Source organism: Rhinatrema bivittatum, chromosome 2, assembly GCF_901001135.1.
Source record: "Rhinatrema bivittatum chromosome 2, aRhiBiv1.1, whole genome shotgun sequence".
In the NCBI taxonomy this organism is placed as follows: domain Eukaryota; kingdom Metazoa; phylum Chordata; class Amphibia; order Gymnophiona; family Rhinatrematidae; genus Rhinatrema; species Rhinatrema bivittatum.
Genome location: NC_042616.1, coordinates 579,999,389 through 580,024,268, shown reverse-complemented (window position 1 = coordinate 580,024,268; position 24,880 = coordinate 579,999,389). Strand labels below are relative to the sequence as shown.

Here is a 24,880-nt window from a genome sequence, read left to right as displayed (position 1 = left end):
CCCGTGTGGCGGAGGAGAGAGCCGGGACTGGACACCTGCCGGAGCAGATAAGGGGGCTCGCCGCGGCTGGCCATGGCCAGGAATCCTAACAGGCAAGGAGTCATCTTTCCCCTCCCCGGAAAAATGCCGGGGCCAGTACTCCCTGACCCCCACTTACCCAGTTCTGTGGGGATCCGCCGATGGCAACTAGGCCGAAGTCTCAGACTTGCATAGGCTGAGGCTGCAGGAGGTCACCACGGCTTCGGCCTACTCAAGGCCGAAGCCTCGGTCTAAGCTGGAGTCCGAACCCAGGCCAGATGCTGTGGCCCGCCCAGAAACCTGATCCTGATACCAGGGCCTTTGGCTAGGCCAGGGCCTGGACCCAGGCCAGACACCCCGACCCGAAGGCCAAGTCCCGATGCCGGGGCCTTGGCCCGGAACCCTTCATGATGTTGCAACTTACCTGGAGGCCGAGTCCCGATGTCGGGGCCTAGGTCGAGACCCATGCCCGACACTGTGACCTGACCCAGAGACCGGGTCCCAGTGCCTGGGCTTCGGCCTAGGTCAGGGCCTGAGCCCAGGCCCGATGCTGCAACCTGACCCGAAGGCCAAGTTCCTATGCTGGAGCCTAGGCCCGGACCCAGGCCCAACTCCGGGGTCTCAGCCAGGAGGCTGGGTCCTGACACCTGGGCCTCGGCCCATGGTAAGGTCGAGGCCTTGGAGCTCCATGGTCCATTGTCTTCCTTCTTCCGCTCTTCACTGCCAAATAACAGGTATCTGCTGGGCTCACGCCAGAATTAAAACCAGTGATTTCATCCCAGTGGATGTCGCCAAATTGATGTAAAGCCTCTGGGTCAGGTCGTGGCATATGGCCTGGGTCTGGGCCTAGGTCCCAGCATCAGGACCCAGCCTCCAGGTAGGGTCACAGTGTTAGGCCTGGGTCCAGGCTGAGGCTCCGGCATTGGGACCTGGCCTTCAATGGATACCTGACAGATTGAGAAACTTTTTTTTTGGGGGGGGGGGGGGGGTTCGGGGGTCTCAGCCGAGGCCTTGGTGTCATCCTGTGCCTCTGCCGAGACCATGGCATTGTATTCATGTTCTAGGCCGTGGTCCCTGCTTTGGACCTCAGCCTATGCCCAAGCACGATTTTGGCACCTCAGCCTAGGTCCAAAGCCGGGGCCTCGTTTGGGGCATAGGCTGCAGCCCCTGCTTTGGGCTTGCCTTGTGCCCTAGGTGAGGCCCTGGCTTCAAGGCTAGACCTAGGCCCAATGCATTTGTTTAAAAGGAAACAAACAAATAAGGTTTGTTTCATTTGGGAAACTTCCAATTCAGTTGGGGCCCCCCAAATGAAATAAATTAGCCTTATTTGTCACCTTTTGCATTTTTGTTTTAAATGAATGCACATTCCTAGTAATACATAGGTGTATATCTCTTACAAAGTAGCAACTACTGTGCTTACTTCTGAACCCTACCCCAGAATGCTCCTAGATTGCCCCATTTTTCCCTGTAAAATGTACATGCAAAAAAAGAGATCCATGCATTCTCTCAAAATTTATAATATGTATGCACATATATGCATATATATATATGCTACTTTAATGCATGAAATCCTTTTGAAAATGTATCTTACATTAAGCAAAGGAACTCCCAAGACAGAACTGGAGAAGGGTTTGCACTTAAGTTCATATTTTTGCATTTTCAAAGCATGCGTGTGTAACTTTCTTCAGAAAAAAAAATCTGTGCACAAATTAGTAGGTGTAGATATTTTTGGTGGGGTAATTTTCAAAGGAAAAATATGCATAATTTCTCCATTTGTAAATTGGAGTAACTTGTGTGCATAATGTAAGCCCTCTGGGAACAGGAAATTCCCATGTAACCTAAATGTAATCCGATTTTGAAGTGGCCAACCAGCCCCTAAAGCCAGATTATTAATTTTAAAAAAATGTTTTTAAATATATGCAGGCTGTTATAAAATTATCCCTATATAGTAATGTTCATGCATTGTGTTTTTACAAGCTTTGTACAATATTTTGAGCAGTTATTTTTACCCGACAAGTGATACATAAGTCTGCTAAATAGAAGAAAAAGAGCAAAAAGAATAGCATTCAGGAAATACTGATGATGGTGAATAAATGATCCTACTTGATCCAAAATCCAGCTTCATGTAATATGCAATAGTCAGTATGGTCCAAAATGAGCTAGAGGTAATTCAGAATGAGTCTGGAATGAGAGCATTTGGCAAAACCATAATAAGATGTGCAATGTTTATATAAGATGCTGGAGCATGATAGAATGCTAGCACATCCAGTGGACTTCAAACTATGGGGGTCATTTTTGTAGTATATCACACACGAAAAGGGACTTTTCGCGTGCAATAGCTAGATCGGGGCGGAGTCGGGGTAGAGTCTGCCCCGGAAGAAGAGGAGTTGGAGCGTCGTCGGGGCAGAAGCGGCGAAAACTTCGCTGGCGGAGAAAAGGTAAGAACCCTTTTCGCTGCCAGTAGCGCGCCCAATAGCACCACCTTTTACGATGGCATTATTGGGTGCGAAAGCCGGCAGCAATCACACCTCTGTGGTGTGATTACCGCCGGATTCTGTAAGGTTTGCGACCTTAGAAAATCCAGGCCTATATTGTCAACAGTTGAGAGGCATTTATTAAGCTGCTTGTTGCCATCAGTACCTGAAGCTAACTGACTAGTGGATACAAAAATTTTACAGAACCCATTAACTTTCCTTCTGCAAGCTGGGACTGTGTTATGAGGGAAAATTTTAGAGTGTCCAGGGGGTTGCAGGGCCTACAAATTCAATTTCAAAGGGAAATCCCTCCTCCCTCCTGGGGTTTCTCTTTGAAAATCTAGGCAGCAGCACACAGCAAATACTTAGTACATGTGTATCTTCACAAATGCACTGAAGTAGGAGCAAATTTATATGAGAGGTTTTAAAGATTAAATCCCCATGCATACTTTCCTTCTCCCATCCTAACTGTGCCCTTGAGTTGTGAATAGCATGGGTTCTTTTACCCACAGCGAGGATGACATTTTCAGACCTTAGTTTTGTAGCTAAACACTATTTTACATGTAGAATTTCTCTCTCCCTATATACACAATTCTGATTCCATATTTGTAGGAGTTATTACTCAAGAAAAAGACCTTGGAATCATTCTTTTTATTACATTTAATATACTGCCCGCAAAAATAGAATTAACCAAGCAGTTTACAAGGATAGAATAGCCATAATATTGACAATAAAAGAACAAAAATAAAAGTCATAAAAATATAATTCAATACATTGAAATCCTCAGCTCCATGTGTAAGAATTCACATTACTGAGGTATACTAGAATGAGATCCCATGCTTTTCTTATGCTTTGTCCCAAAACTATGAAATGCATTACTATCAGAAGCAAGGTTGGAACAATATTTCTAATTTTTTCTATTTATAAGTGTTTGATATTCCACCTTTTTCAAAACGAGGGCCCAAGGCAGATTATATAAATTGACAAGGCTTTTAGAAAAAGTATTGACGCTTCTTTGTTTAAATAATCCTTTGAGACATGGTTGAAGGGACAGTAGTGTGCTTTGACTGGTATTCTTTTAATAATGTTGTAGTTTTTAACTTTATTTATTGCATTTTTATGTTTTTTTGTTTATTTATTGTCGTGATGAAATTTAGTTTACATCATGCTAATATTCAGTGCTGAGTGAAGCTTAATGTATTGCTTGAATTAGTAGTTGATGTGAGTGCTTTATGTTTGTTATGGCTGATATTGTATTGTTTATTGATTGTGATCTGCTTTGGACTTATTCTTTGGAAAGGTGAGCTGTAAGCTTATAAACAATTAAAAAAAACAAATTAAACATCAATAATTCATAAAAATATAGAAAACAAAAAATGTGATTATCATAATGCCTCTGAATGAATCTGTGGCTTGACCTCATCTTGAGTGTAATCTCTAGTTGTAGTTGCCTCATCCCATAAGAGATATAGCAGAACTAGACGTGGAACGTAGAAGAGAATGGACCCCTTATGAAGAAAGGGTTAATAGGTTAGGGCTCTTCAGTTTGGAGAAGAGACAACTGAAATGGGATATGATACAGATTTTTTAAATCATGAAGGGGTATGGAACCAGTTAATAGGAAACCGTTACTTAACCTTTCAATACTATTATAACTAGGGAACACACCATGAAACTAATTGGTAGTAGATTTAAAACAAATTTGAGAATACTTTTTCTTGTTGGAGAATGTAGTCAAGGTTAGCAGTATAGCTAACCTTGACTACATATGCTAACATATGCCCTGTCCTCGACTGCTGCCAGATAGCCAAAAACAACCAAGCACACAGGTGAACTTGCAAAAACAGTATTTGTTGTGCCTTTCTGGGGGGCTTTTACATGATAAGTTATTTTGCTCACACGGTAGCATTTCATACTTATCCAACAGGAGTTTATGTACAGGCAGGTATAAAGCGGTATGGAACAGCTTATAACTGCCTTTAAGACTTTGCCCTGATACCCTAGATGTAGGCTCTCCAAGCTTTCCTGCAAGCGTCTGCTCACCTGCACTGCTAGCTCTAGGCTTACCACAGTCTCCCTCCAGCTGGTCTTTGTTTCTCTGGCGGGCTCAGCCTGGCAGTTCCTCCACTTGTTCGGCGGCTGCCCTTTTCTAGTTTTTCCAAAGGCTTTTTCTTCTTGCTCAAGCCATGTTGTAATTGGCCATACTGGCCATACTGGCCAATTACAAACTTCTGGCCTACAGTGACATTTTCTTTCTCTCCTTTTCATTTTCCTATTTGTAGCACTCTTTTCTTCCTTGGCAGGCTTGCTGCATCTTATCCCCAGTCTGATCCCAGCTAAGCTGACTTGTAACTCTGTTATGGATTACAATCTCCACAAATCTTCTTTAAAGCCATATTTTTTTCACAATGTTTTCACATTCTCTTCTATAGACATCTTCTCATTGTTTGGAACTTTGGTTCCTTCACAACAGAATTTAAAATAAGTTTGGACAAATCTAGAGGAGAGGTCCATTAACAATTATTTGCCACGTAGATTTGGGGGATCACCACATTTTACTTGCAGGAGCTGAATGAATGGATCCTCCTCATTATGATCTATTGGGTAGTTCTTCCAAACAATCCAGATTGGCTGCTGTTGGAATAGGATGCTGGACACGATGGACTGTTTGTCTGACCTGTTATAGCATTTCTTGTGTTTTTATGTTCTTAAGTAGCTAATTTAGATCTACCTTGTGGCATTGTTTCTATGATTGAATTGAGTTCACAGGAGTCATCAGTGGCTTCTGGCACATATCTAAAATAGTAACTCAAATTTCTAAGATATATTTTATTTCCATGGACTACTAGACTTAAGAGTGGCACCTGTCTTTACTTTGCCCTTAGTGGTGAATTCCAGGTCAGAATCGTCTAGATATCTATCCTATTTTCTGATACCCATTGGAATCTCAGTTTTGGATATTCAATATAAATCAGATTATATATCAATTATATAATTTATATATAATGGTTATTTATAATCATTTATATATAATTTAGAAATATATATAATTTATATACACACACATATATGATTACATATAAATGAGGTTTCTCTTTGACATTATATAGATGGAATATTAATTGGGTAGGTATGCCTGATGACATACATAGCTTCTTTGTGATGAACTATGTTAGCCAAAATGCAGACTTTACCACATTTCAGTACCTGCATTCTGCTAGGTACTTGTGATAATCTCCGAAGTATAGTTATGTTTTTGCATTGGCCTAGGCAGACTAACACAGTTGCTGATGGGAATCTCCATGGTCTTTCCTCAACCCAGTGCCAACTCATGGGGCATCCGGCTCCCCACCCACCAGTCAAAAGCAAAGGGCAGTGGGCTCCAATTCTCCCTATCCCCTATAGATTTCCCATATAGCAGGCCATCCCTACAACCTCCCCTCTGCCTACCATGTAAGCACACTCCGCATCACTCTATACATCTGGCATTAATGCTGAAGTTAACTTCTATATTAAAATCTGTAAATTAATGGCTAATTTTAATATAGCTTAATATATATATATATATATATATATATATATATATATATATATATATATATACTATCAATTTAATGTAAATAATTTATCCTATAATCGCTCAGTTCATCTATCTCTTTTCTTCCCCCAGTTAGATAAACCCTGTTTTAATGTAACTTTACGGTTTCTATGCACATGTTCATGTTCTTTTTACATCCCCTGTTATCTGTAAATCGGCGTGATGTGATTGTATCACGAATGCCGGTAGAGAAAAATTTTAAATAAACAAATATATATATAGATAGATAGATAGATAGATAGATATAGATAATACCATAGGTTAACTAGCATATTAATGTATCCCAACTCTTAACACCAATAAAATTCAAGAGCTATACTTACTATATGTGTGGTTTTATATCATGAATTAGTTCCAGCCCATAATTATGAAAGTTGCAAGTCCTGTGCCTGTATATTTATTCATGTGTGATAGTAAATATATTAAATATCTGCAGCACAGTAATATAATTGCTTGTGACTCAAGTTGTACAACCAGATGAAAAGGTGAAGATATCTATTAGAATCAAAAGCAATTATCAATGATAGTGATCACTATTGCTATTTTCCAAAATAGATTAAAAGGTCCAAGTCTAAAAGACTTTGCTCAGTGGAACTCACAGCAGACTGGTTGAAGCAGTCACATTTTCTAAAATTGAATATTTATTTATTGATTTTTAGAATTGTCGTTTATAAGTGTGGCTTATAAAACTGCAAAGAGGCAGTTTAACAGCAGCTCCTCTACAATACATGCATAACAAGAATAATAGCATAACTAGAAAAGACAATGAATCAAAAGCTTTATCCTGCAGGTGTTAGGAGAGAGGTTTTTTTTTGGTTGGTTTTTTTTTTTTGGGAGGGGGGGTGTGCTATGTAAGGAGTTGCTAGTTATACCAGAATTGCTTGATTAATATTCAGGTTGCATAATTAAATTACAATTCTTGCTCCCTCACTGTTTTCAAGTAGTAAATTGGTAGCTGAGTCCCACTGTTTTTTTTTTTTCTTTAATGCATAGTCCTTCAGTTACATTAAGTGAAATATTTTCTGTACTGAGGAATCAACCATACTACTTCCATTTTTGTAAATGGACTAATAACAGATTGTTCTAAATACCAGTTTCCCATGCATCTTCATGAATTGTTTAGCCTTAGAACTCTGAAATCTAGTTTAATCTCTATAAAAATAGTTATCTGGTAGGTGAATGCAGCATACTTATTTTTAATCAATTTTTATTGTCCTTTATTGTCCTTTATTTTGAACTTGGTCTCTCTCTAGCTCGATTTTCAAAGACCAATTTTGTTTCATGTATGGAAGCTAAGAAATCAATACTGGGCTGAAATCCCATGTAAGCACTGTAAGACAAACTTGCTCATACCATTTGGGACACTACTCCTAAATTTTGATTTGCATGTAGTAAGGCTTATTTTCACAAACGACTTGATTTCATTAAGGTCTTTTCCCATAAACACAGAATGGGAGAAAACCATAATGTATTGGACTAAAAGATGGAATTGGCTCTCAGTAGAAATCATTTATAAATATATCCAATCACAGAACCATTCTCCTTAGACATGAATTGTTGGCCACAGCTACTAAGAGCTGTATTCATTAGATACAGTCTGTGAATGCAATGGCATAAGGTGCCTCAGGATATGTTGGTGCATTTTTAAACACTTCAGTTGAAAGCATATTGTTGACTATTTTTCTGTAGATTGACAAAATGGATTGAGGTATACCTATAATAATTTTTCACAGGTGTTGGTGCTGTGTCCAAAAGAAAAGCTTGGGAGACAAGGATGATGATAAAAGTTTACAGTGTCAACTGGATTTGTAAGTGATAGACATTTTTTTCAGTGTTAAGTCCAGTAAAATTACCCACTTGACTAATGAAGCATGACACAGTGATTCTCCCACTGGATAGACGATATTCCAAATGTTTCCTATGAGTTATTAAGAGCAGGGAGAATGGCGTTTGTCAATCATAAAGTTGGAATAGCAAAACTGAGCTGGATTTTAAATACATTTTAAATGCACTGAAAAGGATTTCTTTTTTTTCATACTTAGGAAAAGCTAAGGTCCTCTGTTTTAGATACCATAATTAAAGTTACGATATAGTTTGTTTTTGCATTATTACTTTGTCACAGAAGAATCTTGTTACAGCCTCTCTTCTCAATTATTCTGAGACAGCAGAGATCACACTTAATCCAGGGCTAAGTCTTTCCACAGTCCAAATAGTCCCAGGACATGGATGGGGGGAGGGGGGATATATATTGCCAGAGCCCAAAGTGCATGATGTGACCCTCTTTAGTGGGTGATATATCAGGAGGTGAAAGGTGGGTGTATGCAGGTACCAAATAACCAGACGGGACATGCTGGATGGGTGTTCAAAACCTACTTTTTATTGTAACAGATCTTCAGTTGTAATTATCTGGCACCATACACATTTGTTCTTTGTTAAATCTATGTCCAAAATGTTCTCTCTCTATGCATGTGCCCACACGTTCTGGGTCCTGTGTTGCCTTCCTCTCTAGGGCATGGAATCCTATCCTATCCTATCCTAGATCTAGCTGGGGGTCTCCTTGCTGTGGCTGCACTCCCTGAGGTCCAGATTTCTACAGTACTTTGTTTCTCAATCTTCTGTTTTCTTCCCAGGGAAGAGGCTCAATTCTCCTTTCCATATTAAAAAGGGTGATCCTTTGGGCTGAAAGCTCTGATACTCAGCACAGCAGGGAAATTTCTTTCTCCCCCCATTCCTGGGCAGGAAGGAAGGGCAAAAAGGCAAAACACACACAAAAAAAGCAAAACACACACAAAAAAAGCAAAAACACAAAAATATTGAAAATGGACTCAGCACAGAGTCACTTCTGTATGAGATGGAATTAGGAGATCTTCTCTCTTACTATGTTTCCTAGGGCAGGAGATTTTCCTCCTTGTGCCGGGACTTAGGGGTTCCAGGCTAACTTTCAAAATAAAATCCTAACTTCTTTCTAATTACAAAAAAATTGAGGCACCCTCACAAACTAGGTTTTGGACTAGCAAGACACTTGTCTCTTTATATGCAGCCAGGGTCATGAGGCCCAGCCCACCAGGAACAGAGGACCAAACAAAAAATAGCTTCTCCTCCTTCAGTTTCTAACCAAAAATGGCACACAGTTATTCAACTCTGCCTGCACCTAGCAGGCAGAAATATACCACTACAGCCACCACACAGGGCTGTGAATACTTTTGATTTGAATTCTTAATTACTTTTGGAATATTTCTTTAATTGTTGTTTCACAATGAAAGTTTAGAGTATGTTGATCAGTGTGAAACAAGCTCCTATTTTAATGCATTTTGATTTGTATTTTTTAGACAGCAGAATGTGAAAAATGTTCAAGGGTGTGTGAAGACTTTTATAAGGCACTCTACCAAGTGAACCAAACATCTGCATAAGTTTGCTTTCTCAATCAATTCTGACCCTCTGTGATTTGAAGTTCCACTTTAATAGGGTCATTGATAGAAATGCGTTAGGGCCCTAACGCCATAACGCATGCATTATTTTTCACATCACAAGATGCGTATGCAAATTTCCAAACTTTAGTCAAAGGGGAAAAGTTTATGAAAATGAGAGGCATTTAACATTATGTGTGATAGTGTGATGCACGTTATTACACCGGAAATAACTATACCTTTTTTCCTGGCGTTATGCCCGAACCAGGATTTGCGATATTTATTGCAAATCCTGTTTTGGGCGGAGGAGTGGAGAGTGGTGAGAGAGAGAGAGAACTCTCGGGTGGTATATATATTAGTCAACTTTTCATACCACTATAGGAGGGTCACCTTGTAACTCGAGGTGAGGTTTTGGTGGTGGTTAGGGTTTGGGGGACTGTTTTACATGCACAGTCAGAGGTACAAACAGCACAATACACATCAGTTAAGATTTTATGTGATTTGGAGTGAGGAAAGGTGCACAAATATGAGATTTGTACATTGTACTCTCGACCTAGTTTGATGCAGTCTCATCACAGGTATAATTTATAGCAAAATGATGACTGTAGGTCTAAGATTGCCAAATTAATGTTGTCTATACTAAGGAGAATATTAAAAAGCTTTGTATAAGTAACTTTTCAAGTTTAGTGCACAAGAAACAATGACCTTCAAATATTTACCCCCATATTTACCCCTACCGTCTGCATAAATTTAAATTGTGTGCTCACAACCTTTTGTACAAGTATAAGTCAAATTTAACGAAGAATCAGGTAATTGCTTTTCAGATGGACCATCTTTATTAAAAGGTAGATAATAAATTTTTTAAATTTCTGGTAACGCTTCAGACGGCATTTTCAAAATTTGAGTAAGATAGGACTTAAACATCTCGTATGGTGATATCAGCTTAACATATGGAAAATTAAGAATTCTTAAATTCAAAGATCTTAAAGCATTCTCAACATTGTTCAGTTTCTTAGAATGTACAAATTCAGATTGACCCAGTTTATGCTGAAGATTCTCTACTGTTGTTATACAAACTCCAACTGTTCCAGTTTAAGTCCATGAGTAGTAACCATACTCTCTGATTCAAGCACCTGATGATTAGTATCCAAAGCAATTTTTGTTAAAGTGGATATAGCAGATTCCAAAGAAACAAGAACATTCCATAGTGAATCCAAGGTAATCATGGCAGGCTTTACCAGTAAAGGACTAGGAAATGAGCGTACCTTGGAATCTACATCACCTAATCCCATAGGGATGGTGTTGCCTTCCTCAGATCTTTGAGAACCAATTGCAGCAATAACGCCCATAGATCGAATAGGGCTAATGGGCCCCAACAATGTTGGTAACAAATTATCTCCTCCTGAGCCCTCCATTCTAAGATCTTCTTTCAGCTGCATCCCAATTCCCTCATCAAGTTGTAAAGACTGAACTGCCTGACCACTGGTGAGACAGTATAGGGAATGGAAGGTGTTATCGGGATGCTGGGGCTTAGCAATACTCCTTCTGCCAGCAGCACTGATGCCCGCTTCACGTCTTCATCTGCAACCAACCTTACATCTGGCAGTATGTTTGGTGGAGCCGCTAAGAAGCTCTTGATCCATGGCTAATGGCATTCCGGTAAGGGAGAAGAGGAGACATTCTCCCTTAATTTCACCTTGTGTTTGGTATGAAGCATTCCAGTGAGAGCAAAGCAATTCGGAGAGAGCTCTTCACCGTGAGTCTCAAGCAACGGCCATCTTCTATCAGAATATATTTATTGCTAAACTTGTGCACGTAAGTCCCATTAAATATCCATGAACAGTTAAAAGTGAATTTTCAAAGCAATATGCACACCAAAACCTGGAGATAACATGTATGTAGCACATGCTCGTGTCTGCCTGTTTTATAAACCTGCCACATATACACACAAGTACCAATGTGTGAATATCTCGCATCAGGAAAAAAAAGGGATAGTGCAGGCTAAAGAAGGAGAGGCGTCTTGAAGGATTAGCTTTAGACTGCGCAAACTGGTGGATGAACTGGTGAAACTAGTCTTGTCCTGGACACACACTTGTTATAAAATTTCCTCACTTGCGTAACTCAAAGCCAACATTTTCCTGCTGTTCACGTAACACATAAAATAGGAAGCATACATACATGCACCCAGCCTATTTTATAACACGTGCATTTTCCTGCATGCAGAATACAAATTTACAGCACGTCTGGCCCTGTGCCATACACACATGTATATGGGTGCCTGTTTTAAAGTTACCGACCCTACATGTATAACTTTCCCCAGATATTTTTGCCACTTGCTGGCCCTCTGAATTTTGACCTCACTTTGTCCAGGACCAGGAAAGTATTTTCTTACTACTAGGTCTGTGACTTTGTTGATGCTGTAACAATAACATATTTATCAGTTTTCTGAGTATCTGCCTTGATTTGCTTGCATAAAATCTACCATTCAGACTTTGAGTAGACCACATTTGAACAGCTTCAGGTAAATATGACCTGAATGTTAGATTTCTGCTTTTTGTGTGGTATGTAGCTTTCATCAGTTGTTTTAAAAGTCTGTACAGGGTTTCCATCTCTTTTTTTGCAGGGACATGTCCCATATTCCATGGTACAGTAGGGTAAGCTGTCCCTAGTAACTTATTTTAGTTTGCATGGCTCTCTGTAGAATACATTATCCCCTTTCTCAGGGCATTCTCTGAAAAACAGGGAAGAGGCCCCTTTCAGATGCTAAAGAACACTGAATAACTCGGTACATCTTTACTGTTCTATGTAATGGCAGTGCCAAAAGTTCTGTATAATGACACTGTCAAAAAGTTTTAGTTATCTGTAAACCGATACGATGTGCAAACGGCTATCGGTATATAAAAACCTATAAATAAATAAATAAATCTCTGGAATCAGGATTCTACAGTGGGGGAAAGCTAAAACTCTAAGACCTAAAGGGATCCTTACACAGTCTCTCAGTAACTTAATGGGTGTAGTTCCAAAACAAAAATAGCGTTTTACTACAGGCAAAACATTGTACCGAAAGTACAAGAAAGTACTGCTTTTCATGTACCTTGAGTAAGTGTGGCAGGATAATTGAGATGACAACTTCTTCTTCCCTGGAGTTTTTTCTCTCTTAACCCCCCTAGAACTTATAGAAATCCTCCAATTTCCTTGAAAACAGCACTGACTACTTGTTGGACATCTATAGTCTCTATTCAGGGTTTTCTACAGAACTGGTGATCTCTGAATACCTCCTGGAATCCTTTCAACCAAGTTCAGGAAAGAAACATAATCCCTCTGGGTGGCAAAGAAAGGCAGCAACCCTTTCCTCCCCTGTGTTGGGTTCACGGATGAGAATGTGGGCCCCTTGCCCGATGTGGAGTTGACGCAACCTGAGAGGGCAAACTCCCGCAGGTCCCCACCGTCGGGAGGCGAGGCCGGCTGTTGCAGGGCCGGCTGGAGCTACGCCAATACCAACCCTGTTCCCCGCAGGTTGAGCCTTTGGGTGCGGGGGCTGGCTGGTCTTAGGTGGACCCCGTGAAGACGGTTGGGCAGCACCGGGAGAATCATCCAAAGTCAGTCCAAGATCAGAAGCCAGATAGCCATTCCAGGGTCAGAAGCCAGAGAGTCACCAAAAGCCAGTCCGAGGTCAAAGCCAGAGGAGTTACCGAAAACCAGTCAGAGGTCAAAAGCCAGAAGATCTGTCCGCAGGAACCAAAGGATGGGAGCAGGAGCAGGACTTGGAAGGCAGGAACCAAGGCACCAACGAAGCACAGAAGTCTCCACCGAAGCAAAGCAGACTCGTTGCCAAGTTGTAAGATGAACGGGGAAGTCCCCTTAAGAAGTCCAGGGGTTGTGACTTCAGCTAGGGGCCAGGCCTGGTTTTATCGCCATGGCCCTTTTAAGGGGCGGAGTCCTGGTGCATGCTCGAGCTAGGGGACTTCTGGGAGGATTGGAGTCTGCGGCGTCGGAGGCATATGAGGTCGAGGGAAGACCTGGGCAGCTCGGGAAAGTGACAGTGGCTTGCCACTGCGGCAAGGGCCCCCAAGGGAGACAGGATAGCCAGGCCGCAGATAAGAGGACACACCTGCAGTCTGTTGGCTCTGGCGGCGCTAACAGTACACCCCCTTCTAGGCCCTCTCCCAGGGGTCTGGGCTTCTGAGGGTGAGAGGCATGGAATTGTGCAATGAGGTCCTTGTCCAGGATATTGGATGAGGGTTCCCAGGATTTCTCTTCGGGGCTGAAGCCCTCCCAGGAGAGCAGGTATTCCCAGTGTCGCCCATGTTTTCTAACATCCAAGATGTCCTGGACCTGATATGTAACGTCATCATCGGAAGAGAGGCGTCGAGTTTCCAGTGGCTTCTTAGAAGGCCAGGACAACACCAAGGGCTTCAGTATGGATACGTGGAAGGAATTGTGAATTCTGAGTGAAGATGGTAGCTGGAGCTGGTAGGAGACTGACCCCAAGTGGCGAGGTACTGAAAAGGGTCCAATGTAGCGGGGGGGCTAGGCGCATGGAGGGGAGTTTAAGCCTGATGAACCGTGTGCTAAGCCACACTTTCTCGCCAGATTTGAATTGTGGGCTAGGCCTACGATGGACATTAGAGAATCTTTTATCGGTCTGTCCTGCCTTGTGCAGCAGTTGTCGAGTGAGGGGCCAAAGTCGGTACAACTCTTTCGCAGTTAACTGAGCCGCGGGAGAGGGCATTGCAATGGGCAATGATAAAGGCGGGAGTGGTTGCTTGCCATAGACTAGCTGGAACGGGGATGACCCCGTGGTGGAAGACTGATGGGAGTTGAGAGCGAACTCCGCTCAAGGGAGCAGTTCAGCCCATTCATCTTGCTTGGAGTTCACATATGACCTTAAGAACTCTTGAGGGTTCGTTTAGTCCTTTCAGCCAGCCCGTTGGTCTGGGGGTGATAAGCAGTGATGAACTCGAGAGTGATATCAAATTTTCTGCAAAGCGACCTCCAGTACTTGGCAATAAACGGAGACCCTCGGTCCGAGAGAATGTACTTGGGAAGGCAATGAAGCTGAAAGACGTGGTAAACAAAAAGTTGAGCTAGCTGAGGAGCGGATGGAAGAGCAGGCAGGGCAACAAAATGTGCCATTTTAGAAAACCAGTCCACTATCACCCAGATGATGGTGTTACCCTTAGATGGAGGGAGGTCGACGATAAAGTCAGTCGAGACGTGGGTCCAGGGCTCGCTAGGAGGGGGCAGCGGATGGAGCAAACCCCAAGGTCGACCAGTGTGGTTCTTATGACGGGTGCAGGTGTGGCAGGATTCGACATAAGATGAGACGTCTTTTTTCCTGGTTGACCACCAGTAGTATCATTGGAGTGCCAGGGTCAGAGGTTGACCAGGATGTCCCGCAGTATGCAAGTTGTGGGTTCAGTGGAGGACCCTGTTCCAGAGTCTGGGGGTTACCAAGGTCTTCCCCGGTGGATCAGGTGTCATGGCAGCCAGGAGAATTCTAGCGGGCTCAATGATATATCGAGGAGGTTCAGGCTTGTCCTCGATGTCAAATGATCGGGAAAGGGCGTCTGCCTGTTGGTTTTTACTAGCGGGGTGATAGCGGAGCATGAAATCGAATCACGTGAAAAAGAGTGCCCATCATGCTTGCCTTGGGTTGAGGTGTTGGGCCCGATGTATATATTCCAAATTTTTATGATCCATGTAGATGGAAATCTGGTGTTGGGCCCCCTCCAGCCATGGGTGCCATTCCTCGAAAGCCATCTTGATGGCGAGCAGCTCCTTGTCCCCGATGGTATAGTTCCATTCAGCTGGGGGGGAACTGTCACGAGAAGGAAGAGCATGGGTGAAGGGTATTGGTAGCGGAGTACTGGTTTAGAATGGCTCCTACCGCTCCGGAGGAGGCATCCACCTCGACAATGAAAGTCCGCCTGGGGTCGGGGTGGCGGAGGCAGGGTTCAGGAGGAATGTGGCTTTGAGGTTAAGAAAGGCCGAAACCGCTTCAGGGGACCACTGCTTGGGGTTGGCCCCTTTAGGCGTGAGGGCGGTGAGCGGGGCCACCAATGTGGAGTAATTGCGGATAAAAAACTGTAGTAGTTAATAAACCCCAGAAACCTTTGTATCGGGCATAGCCTGAGGGCTAGGGCCAGTTTTGGATCCCTTTGAGCTTCTCAGGGTCCATACGGAACCCCTGACTGGACACAATGTACCCGAGGAAGGGCACCATATCTTTTTCAAAAGAACATTTTTCGAGCTTGGCGTAGAGTTGGTTCTCAGGCAACCGCTGCAACACCGGGCTACATCCTTGCGGTGCGTTTGAAGGTCCTTGGAAAAGACCAAGATATCATCCAGGTAGATCACAACACAGTCATATAGCATGTCTCGGAATACCTCATTCATCATGTTTCGAAAGACGGCTGGGGCATTACAAAGTCCGAAGGGCATCACGAGGTATTCGTAATGCCCATCCCGCGTGTTAAACACCGTTTTCCATTCGTTGCCATCTTTAATGCGAATCAGGTTATACGTGCCCCTGAGGTCTAGTTTAGAGAATATTTTGGTTCCTTGGAGCCGGTTGAAGAGCTCCGAAATGAGCGGGAGTGGGTAGCAATCCTTGAGGGTTATGGAGTTCAGGCCACGGTAGTCAATGCATGGTCAGAGGCTACCATCCTTCCCGACGAAAAAGAATCCTGCCCCTGCCGAGGATGTGGAATGGCATATGAAGCCCTTAGTGAGATTTTCGCAGATGTACTCCGTCATGGCTCGAGTCTCGGCAGGGGATAATGGGTAGGAACGGCCCCGGGGGGGGGGGGGGGGGGCCTCCAAATTAGGTTGCCGGTTGATGGCACAGTCGAAGGTGCAATGAGGAGGTAGGGTATCTGCAGCATCTTTGGACAAGATGTCAGCAAAGGCGGTGTATTGAAGCAGGGGACCGGACAACAGTGGTGGTGCAGTAGAGGGGCGGGACCAGTTCGAGGCATGTGGAGCAACATGCTGGACCCCAGTTGGTAAGTTGCATCGTGGACCAGTTGAAATGCGGGGAGTGTTTCCATAGCCAAGGTAGCCCTAGAACTACTGGGTGTATAGCCCGGTCCACAACATGGAAGGAGAGAAGCTCCATGTGCAATGCCCCCGTCCGGACTGTGAGGGGGTCAGTGATCAAGGTCACTCGACCAGGCAAGGGATCCCCCTGGATAGAGGAAAGCACCAGGGGAACTGGCGAATGGTTGATCGGGATGAGGAGGTGTTTCACGAGTTGTTTCATGATGAAATTGCCTCCAGCCCCAGAGTCAACTTGGGCTAGAGTGTGAAAATTCAGGTTGCCCACCATAAGGGACATAGGCAGGGTGAGTGGAGGAGAAGGCGAAGTGAGACCTAGGAAGAGTCCTCCTATAGAACCTAGGCCCGAGAGTTTCCCAGTCTTACCAGACAGGTGGCCAGGAGGTGACCTGCCTTCCCACAATAGAGACAGAGACCAGACTGTTTCCGTCGAAAGCGTTCTTTGGTTGAGAGCTTCCCACGACCCAGTTGCATAGGCTCTTCGCCAGGTGCCCCAGGGACAGTGGCAGGCTCCGTGGGCGAAGGTGAACGCCGGGGGTGTCTCTGAGATGCGACTTGCCTCTTGGGGAACTGAACCTCACAGGAGCATTCCTGAAGGCGCCGGTCAATGCGTCCAGCCAAGTCGATTAGCGAATCAAGGGAGCCCGGCAATTTGCGTGCCGTGAGTTCATCCTTTATCCTGGGGCTTAGACCTTCGAGGAAGACGGCCTGTAGGCAGCCAGCGTCCCAGTGGAGTTCGGAGGAGAGAGTTCGGAACTCGATTACATAATCGGCCAGGAATCGAGAACCTTGTCGCAAGTATAACAAGGTAGACCCAGAGACCGTTTGCCTCTCTGGATCATCAAAGACCGTGTGGAAAAGACGTAAGAAGCTGGATAAATCCCATAGAACTGGATCCGCGCGTTCCCACAGCACTGTGACCCAGGCCAGTGCTCTCCCATCCAAGAGGGAGAGAATGTAGGTGGTCTTGGTTTTGACTTCCAGAAAAAGGGCAGGTTGTAGGCAAAAGTGCATATTGCACTGATTCAAAAAGCCATGGCACAGCTGTGGGTCTCCTGAGTAGCCCAAGGGTGCAGGCAAAGGAAGCCGCTGGAGCAGCCATGGGAGGTCCCAATTTGAGGCGGAGACTTAGGTTCTCGACTGCCGAGGCTAAGGTGGCCAAGGCCTTCTGTTCCATGATTTTTTGGGCCAGGCCTGGAATGCAGAGGCATCTGCCGGGTTCATGGACCTGGCTATCTGTTCGGTTCACTGACGAGAATGTGGACCCCTTGCCTGAGGTGGAGTTGGTGCAACCTGAGAGGGCGAACTCCCGCAGATCCCCACCATAGGGAGGCAAGGCTGGCTGTTGCAGGGGCCAGCTGGAGCTTCGCCAATACCAACCCCGTTACCCGCGGGTTGAGCCTTTGGGTGCAGGGGCCGGCTGGTCTTAGGTGGACCCCTGTGAAGACGATTGGGCAGCAGCCGGGAGAATCGTCCAAAGTCAGTCCAAGATCAGAAGCCAGAGGATCACCGATATCCATTCCAGGGTCAGAAGCCAGAGTGTCGCCGATAGCCAGTCCGAGGTCAAAGCCAGAGGAGTTGCCGAAAACCAGTCCGAGGTCAGAAGCCAGAAGATACATCCGCAGGAACAGGACCTGGAAGGCAGGAACAGGAACCAAGACACCAACGAAGCACAGAATACTCCACCGAAGCGAAGCTGACTCGTTGCCAAGTCGTAGGATGACCGGGGAAGCTCCCATAAGAAGGCCAGGGGTCCTGACGTCAGCTAGGGGCCGGGCCTGGTTTTCCCGCCTCTGCCCCTTTAAGGGACGGAGTCCTGGCACGTGCGAGCTAGGGGACACCCGGGAGGTTCGGAGTCAGCGGCATTGGAGGTACTATGCGGCCGAGGGAAGGCCTGGGCAGCCGGGGAACAGCGACAGCCGCTTGAAGCTGCAGCAAGGGCCTTCGAGGGAGACAGGACAGCCAGGCCACTGGTAAGAGGACGCGCCCGCAGTCCGTTGGTGCCGGCGGCGTTAACACCCTGGAGCCCTGGAGTTCCTTGGCTGTCTTCCATCAGCTGTTCTGGGCATCGACTCACCCTAGTGACTCGGTCACCTTGATAGATATGGACAAATGACTCATTCTGTAGAGAGTGGACCCTAACTGTAACTCACAAAATGAATACATACCCCTGGGACCTCTCAGGATTGGATATGTCCACCTTTTACTCTGTGGTAAAGACTGGTAAGTTTTACAGGTAGAATTGGAAATTCAGGTAAGACTTTTCTTAATGCCTCTTCTTCATGGAGGATAGTTGAGAGATCCTTAACAATCCAGCATGGAGCTTGTAGTAAGGGGGCTTGTAGGTGATCACTCTGATGACTTCCTCGTTATAGTACAAGTATATCTGATCGAAAGAGATGATCTTCTTTTGTGTTTCTTTTTTAATGGAAAGGAGGATCTGGAATGAGGGATCATGAGACCAGAGTGAAAAGGGGCAGATTCAGGCGTAATCTAAGGAAATGTTTCTTTACAGAAAGGTTGGTGGAGACAAAGGATAGTACTGGAATTCAAGAGAGAATGGGACAAATAGAGAAGATCTCTGAGAGTAGAAAAAGGCGCTATAAAGCTGAGCAGGGGATGTGAATGGGCAGACTGGATAAACCGCATCTGATGTCATATTCTGTTTCTATTAGTCATTGGTAGCACAATCCGATTACTAGCAAACACAATGCGTATTAAGCAAATACATTTTGGCTCCAAAATCACCACAATCATATTGGGAACTTCCTACAAAAAAGCATAATTTTTACTGCAATTTAATGGAATAGACAGTAGTTTGAAGATTTCCACTATCTTTGTTTGTGGCTGCAATTGCAAAGTCCCCTGAGGTAAAAGACTACTTAATAATCCATGTTTTTCTGTCCGTGAACTCTTATTTTAGATTCATAGATGATTAAAGCTCAATTTAAAATCATAAATTTAAAGACTAAGTGGCATTTGCTTATGTACAATTTCTTTTTTTTATATTATTTAATGAAGGAAATATACTTAAGACAGTGTGTGCTTCTTGCATCCACAATATACAGTACAGAAATAATAATAATAATAAAAAAAAAATCAAAGAGCTATAAATGTCTGAACAGCAAATGGGTTGTGCTGTGTGTTACAGCAACAGCTTTCTAGGTAATTTATGTTGGTTAGGGACTTTAGTTTTCTAATAGATTAAGCTGTTAGTTTTCAAGGAGATTTAATGAAATATCGAATCAGGCGCCATTGAGCTGCCACAACTACTAGAGTCATGAGGCATGAAGTGAATGGAGCTCCGAGAAAGCTCACGCTTAAAATAAAACATCTGCACCATAAATGGAATCTGGCAAAGCAGATGAAGAATGTTGCGGAATGCACACTCTCTTCCGTGCCTATGTCTCAGGAACTTAAACTGGCACACATTAAGGCAGACACTGACTTGATGTTCCAATGCCTTGGGCAGCAGAGCTTTATTTTTAGTTATCATTGTATTCGTTTTTCTAAGTACTTTTATTTTTTTTGTTTGAACTTTGCAATCTTTAATCTTTTACATAATCCCCTGAATCCTGAATGATGTCTTCACTGAACTGTCTCTGTTGTTCCTGATAGTGCAAGGTTGAAGCAAGATGAAAAATAATCTGCCTCGAGGTGGCATTTATCATTGTTCTTCCTTGGTTCTGTGAGGAGTGTCTCATTCACACAAAGATGATTTAGGACCACATGCGTTAAGGATTTTTTTTTTCCCATTTTATATCTATGGGAAAAGTCCATGACAAATCAGGTCCTTTGCGCATTTAGGGACTAATACATGAAAAGCGCGCTGATTGTGAGCCCTTACACTACTGGCTTTTAGTACATATGTACTATCACTTGAGTTAATCATTATTGATTTAAGCCCGGAGAAAATTAGCAATACATTGATTGGGTTCAGCTGTGCTAAAATTGAACACAGTCACACATGCAAGTTATATAAATAGGATTATACTGAGCTATTAGTTTGTATCCCCCCGTGTACAAAAGCATGGTAACTGGTTTAACATTTTTCTCAACCAGGTTAGTATCTGGTTGAGGCAGATTTAAAAATAAAACCTCTTCCCAGTAGAGAGAGAGGGATGGAGGGACCACATGTGCCTGGTCTTCTCAATCCTGTCTTCCCTCCTACCTCCAAAAAAAGAGGAGTTCCCCTTCTGGTACACCCACCTGAATTTAATACTTCTCACCCCACCTGACCCCAGACTCCTCCAATCCTATGGAGAACCTCCTCGGCTACTGACACCATCTCCCTCTGTCCACACCCCTTATCAACAGAAAGCCTCTTCCTTCCAAGGAGCAGCGAGCAGACAGGAGGAACAGAAGCCTACCTTGGTTCCACTGACTTGTCATCCCCATCAAAACTAGCAGTCTTCATCTTTGACCTTCTCGTTCCCTGTGGTGGGAGGGGGGTTCCAGGGTGGGGTTATCTGTAGCAGAGAAATGGGTCCAGAATGAGAAGGTTGTCTGGTGCCGAAAAGGGTGTCCAAAGAGAGGAGTTTGGGGGTGGGGGGGGGGGGAGTTTTTGCCGATTGGATCTAGAGGGGATTGTCAAGGAAGCATTATTTGTGGCTTAGAGGAGGGGTCTATCTGAGGCGAGGGAGAGCAAAGATTTTAATGTAGGGTCAAATGGCATATAGAATGTGGCCAGGAAAATAATCACACTCCGTTTAGCCATGACCATTTTAGCTCAGTTGTCTGCTGCACTCTGTATCTCATTAGCTTATTGCATTTTGACATTGCTGACTTTCTGAATTTAGGTCACTTTAATAGTTCATCGACCCCATGGTGCACACTGATATGTTTTACTCATTGCATTTTTTGTTCATCTTTAAGGCTTTCTATTAATACCAACCAGAATTTATCATAGGCTGAAGAGTTGCACCTACACAAGGCCAGAAACCAGGGCCATCTCAAACTCTGATGGTACAGTTCTGTTGCCATTGTGCTGAGCTTGACCCAATGACATGCTCCACATAAAATAATAGCAATTCTCATCTAGTTTTCCTCTCCTAGATAGTTTTATATGATAAGGTTAGGAGGGGAAGCTTTGTATTTCTTTACGGCAATTCAGAAATACAGAGATAATGTGCATTCTCAGTCTTTAGAATGGGCTGTATCTCTGCCAAGGGATACAAAAATTGTTAGACAAACTGAAACCTTCTATCAGAAGTGTCTTACAGTAGAGGTAACTTGCTGTTGGCAGTGCAGAGTTACAGTCTCTTGATTGATGGTGTGTTTGTACTGTACCTGCAGAGAGAATTGCTGTTACTGGCATTTGTTTTATGTAGTTAGATTGTTGGTTAAGTTAAACGAAGTCCAGAGGCTCATAAAATATGTTCTTATTCTAATTACCTTACTGCTATCTCTTTGTATCTCTTTGTGATAACCCAGATTAAGGGGGGAAGAGGTGGGACCTGGGGAAGCAATTTTTTTAAATCTATGTGCCTGTTGGGCTGCACAGGGGAAAAAAAACCCTTCAAACCCTTAAATGCTGCAGTCATTAAAAATTCCTGAATCAGCACTTTTCCCCAGTGTACAGTTACATCTTAACTACTAGACTTGTCCCTGCCTTCTTCAAAACTATATAGTTTAACTTTGAAATGTTTTAGCATCATATTCATGACCTTTTCCATTAACAAAATATTCCATAATTTTACTACTCTTAGGGGCCTATGTACTATACAGTGTTTGGGCTAATACAGGCCTTAATATTGGGGTAGATTTTCAAAGATGCGCATGCACATCCATGTGCACGCGCTGCCCTGAGCGCACACATGGACGCCGATTTTATAACATATGCGCGCATGTTATAAAATCGGGGGTTGGTGCACGCAAGGGGGTGCACACTTGTGCATCCTGTGCATGCCGACACCCACGGCCTTCCTCAGTTCCCTCCCAGTCCAAAGAAATAATTTAATCTTTCTGCGATGGCCTTATCTTCTCTAAGTGCCCCTTTAACTCCTCAATCATCTAACGGTCCAACCGACTCCATTATAGGCTTTCTGCTTCGGATATATTTTAAAAAGGTTTTATTGTGAGTTTTTGCCTCTACGGCCAACTTCTTTTCAAATTCTTTCTTCGCCTGTCTTTTATCAATGTCTTACATTTAACTTGCCAGTGCTTATGCTTTATCCTATTTTATTCTGATGGATTCTTCTTCCAATTTTTGAATGAAGATCTTTTGACTAAAATAACCTCTTTCAGCTCACTTTATAGCCATGCTGGCAATTGTTTGACTTTCCTTCCACCTTTCTTAATGTGTAGAATACATATGGACTATGCTTCTAGGATGGTATTTTTTAACAATGTCAATACCTCTTGCACACTTTTACCTTTCTAACTGCACCTTTCAATTTGTTTTTAAATTTTCTCTCATTTTATCAAAGTTTCCCTTTTGAAAGTTTAGTGCTAGAGCTGTGAATTTACTTTACTGTCCCCTTTCCAGTCATTAATTCAAATTTGATCATATTATGATCACTATTGCCAAGCGGCCTCACCACCATTACCTCTCTCACCAAATCCTGCACTATACTGAGAATTAGATCTAAAATTTCTCCCTCTCATTGGTTCCTGAACCATTTGCTCCATAAAACTGTCATTTATTCCATCCAGGAACTTTATCTGTCTAGCATGTCCTGATGTTTCACTTACCATCATTATTGGGGTAATTGAAATCTCACATTATTATTGCACTACCAATTTGGTTAGCTTCCCTAATTTCTCTTAGCATTTCACTGTCTGTCTCACGATCTTGGCCAGGTCAATATACTCTTCCCCACCTCACAAGGGATTTCTACCCAAAAAGATTTGATTGTGCATTTAGTCTCATGCAGGATCTTTATCCTGTTAGACTCTATGTCATCCTGGACATAAACTGCCTCCCTGCCACCAATATGCTCCTCTCTGTCATTGCGATATAATTTGTACCCTGGTATAGCACTTTCTCACAGGACAAGCAGAATGGTAGTCCTCACATATGGGTGACATCATCAGGATGGAGCCCAACTGAAAACTTTGACTGGCCCCTACTGGGCATGCTCAGCATGGCACTAACCCTGCAGCCAGCAGGGGTCCCCCTTCAGTCTTCTTTTTTCCGCGCAGCAGTAGCCTCGCGGTTTAGGAGCTCTGAAGACATTCCTGACAGGAATTTTCCTCACGGAGTTAATTAAACTTAAATTGCCCCACAGGGGTCCCTCCTCTAACTTTTCTCAGGCCGCAGTTCTCCGGTAAGTTTTTCACCATTTTTCGTCGATTACCGTCGAGTTTGGCCCTCGTGGCCTACTGGCCGTCGACCGTACCGCAGCTCGATTTTTCTATGGCCATGGCATCGGGGTTTCGTCGGTGCCCGGACTGTACTCTCACCATGTCTATCACAGACCCTCATGGAGTCTGTGTAATGTGTTTAGGCCGTGAGCATGATGTCCTGACTTGCACCAAATGTGCCCTCATGACACCGAAAGGTCGCAAAGCCAGATTGGAGAAGATGGGACTCCTTTTCTGTACTCACACCCCGACGCCGTCCATCGCATCAATGTCATCGGAACCGGCACCGTCGAAGGCTCACCAGCATCGACAACCATCGATCATGTAACCGTCAGTAAAAGTCAGGAAAGAGGTCCAGACAACTGATCCGCAAAGATAGACTTTTATTGCCAGCAAGATGCAGCTAAGACAAAGGCTTAGTACGAACTGAATGCCACTCCCCGTGGGGAGTGAACTTTTATACATTCTTTCAAGTAGGTGTAGCTTATAATCAGACCACTGTACACGTCATATAATAGACATGATATGTTAGACATTTTATAGCAGCAATCGTATTAATACAATACAAAATATTATTACAAAATGGTAGTGCGTTTCACTGAATGTCAGTACGTAAGTGCGTAGTGCATGCCATTGCGTATCAAACGTTAGTACATTCAATATGGCTGTGCGTTTCAATGCGTTTCAATGCTGGCGTTATTAATTAGAAATTCTCAGTTTTCTCATTCATCTCGCTTAATGATTGTTCATAGGATCGAGCTCCTACATTCCCCCCTTTGATACTTCAACTTCTTTAGAAGGCGTAAGTATCATCATTATCTATGAGGTAGCTGAAAAACAAACAACAATTAGTATCATGATCACTTTCTGTGGACCCTAATATTCTGTTAGGTCGTTGGTTACTTCACCGGGGTTGAGACGAGGGGTCCCTAGGGGATCACCCCCCCCCCCTTTGTATCCGGACTTAACCCTAACAAGAATGATGGTCCATCGTACTTAATTACTTTATTAGTTTACAA

At 43.6% G+C, this 24,880-nt stretch overlaps 1 protein-coding gene across 9 annotated transcripts in view; it reads left to right on the top strand.

The window, feature by feature from the left end:
• The window catches only part of PTPRM (protein tyrosine phosphatase receptor type M), a 1,907,823-nt gene that overhangs the window by 1,397,096 nt on the left and 485,847 nt on the right, over positions 1–24,880 (top strand). For 5 of the 9 annotated variants that reach the window (XM_029591019.1, XM_029591018.1, XM_029591017.1 and 2 more), the window contains one exon: positions 7,824–7,898. The exons of the other annotated variants lie outside the window; for them this stretch is intronic. In XM_029591019.1, coding sequence (XP_029446879.1) covers positions 7,824–7,898 — 75 coding nt within the window. The remainder of the gene's footprint in view (positions 1–7,823; positions 7,899–24,880) is intronic. 9 annotated transcript variants of the gene reach the window in all.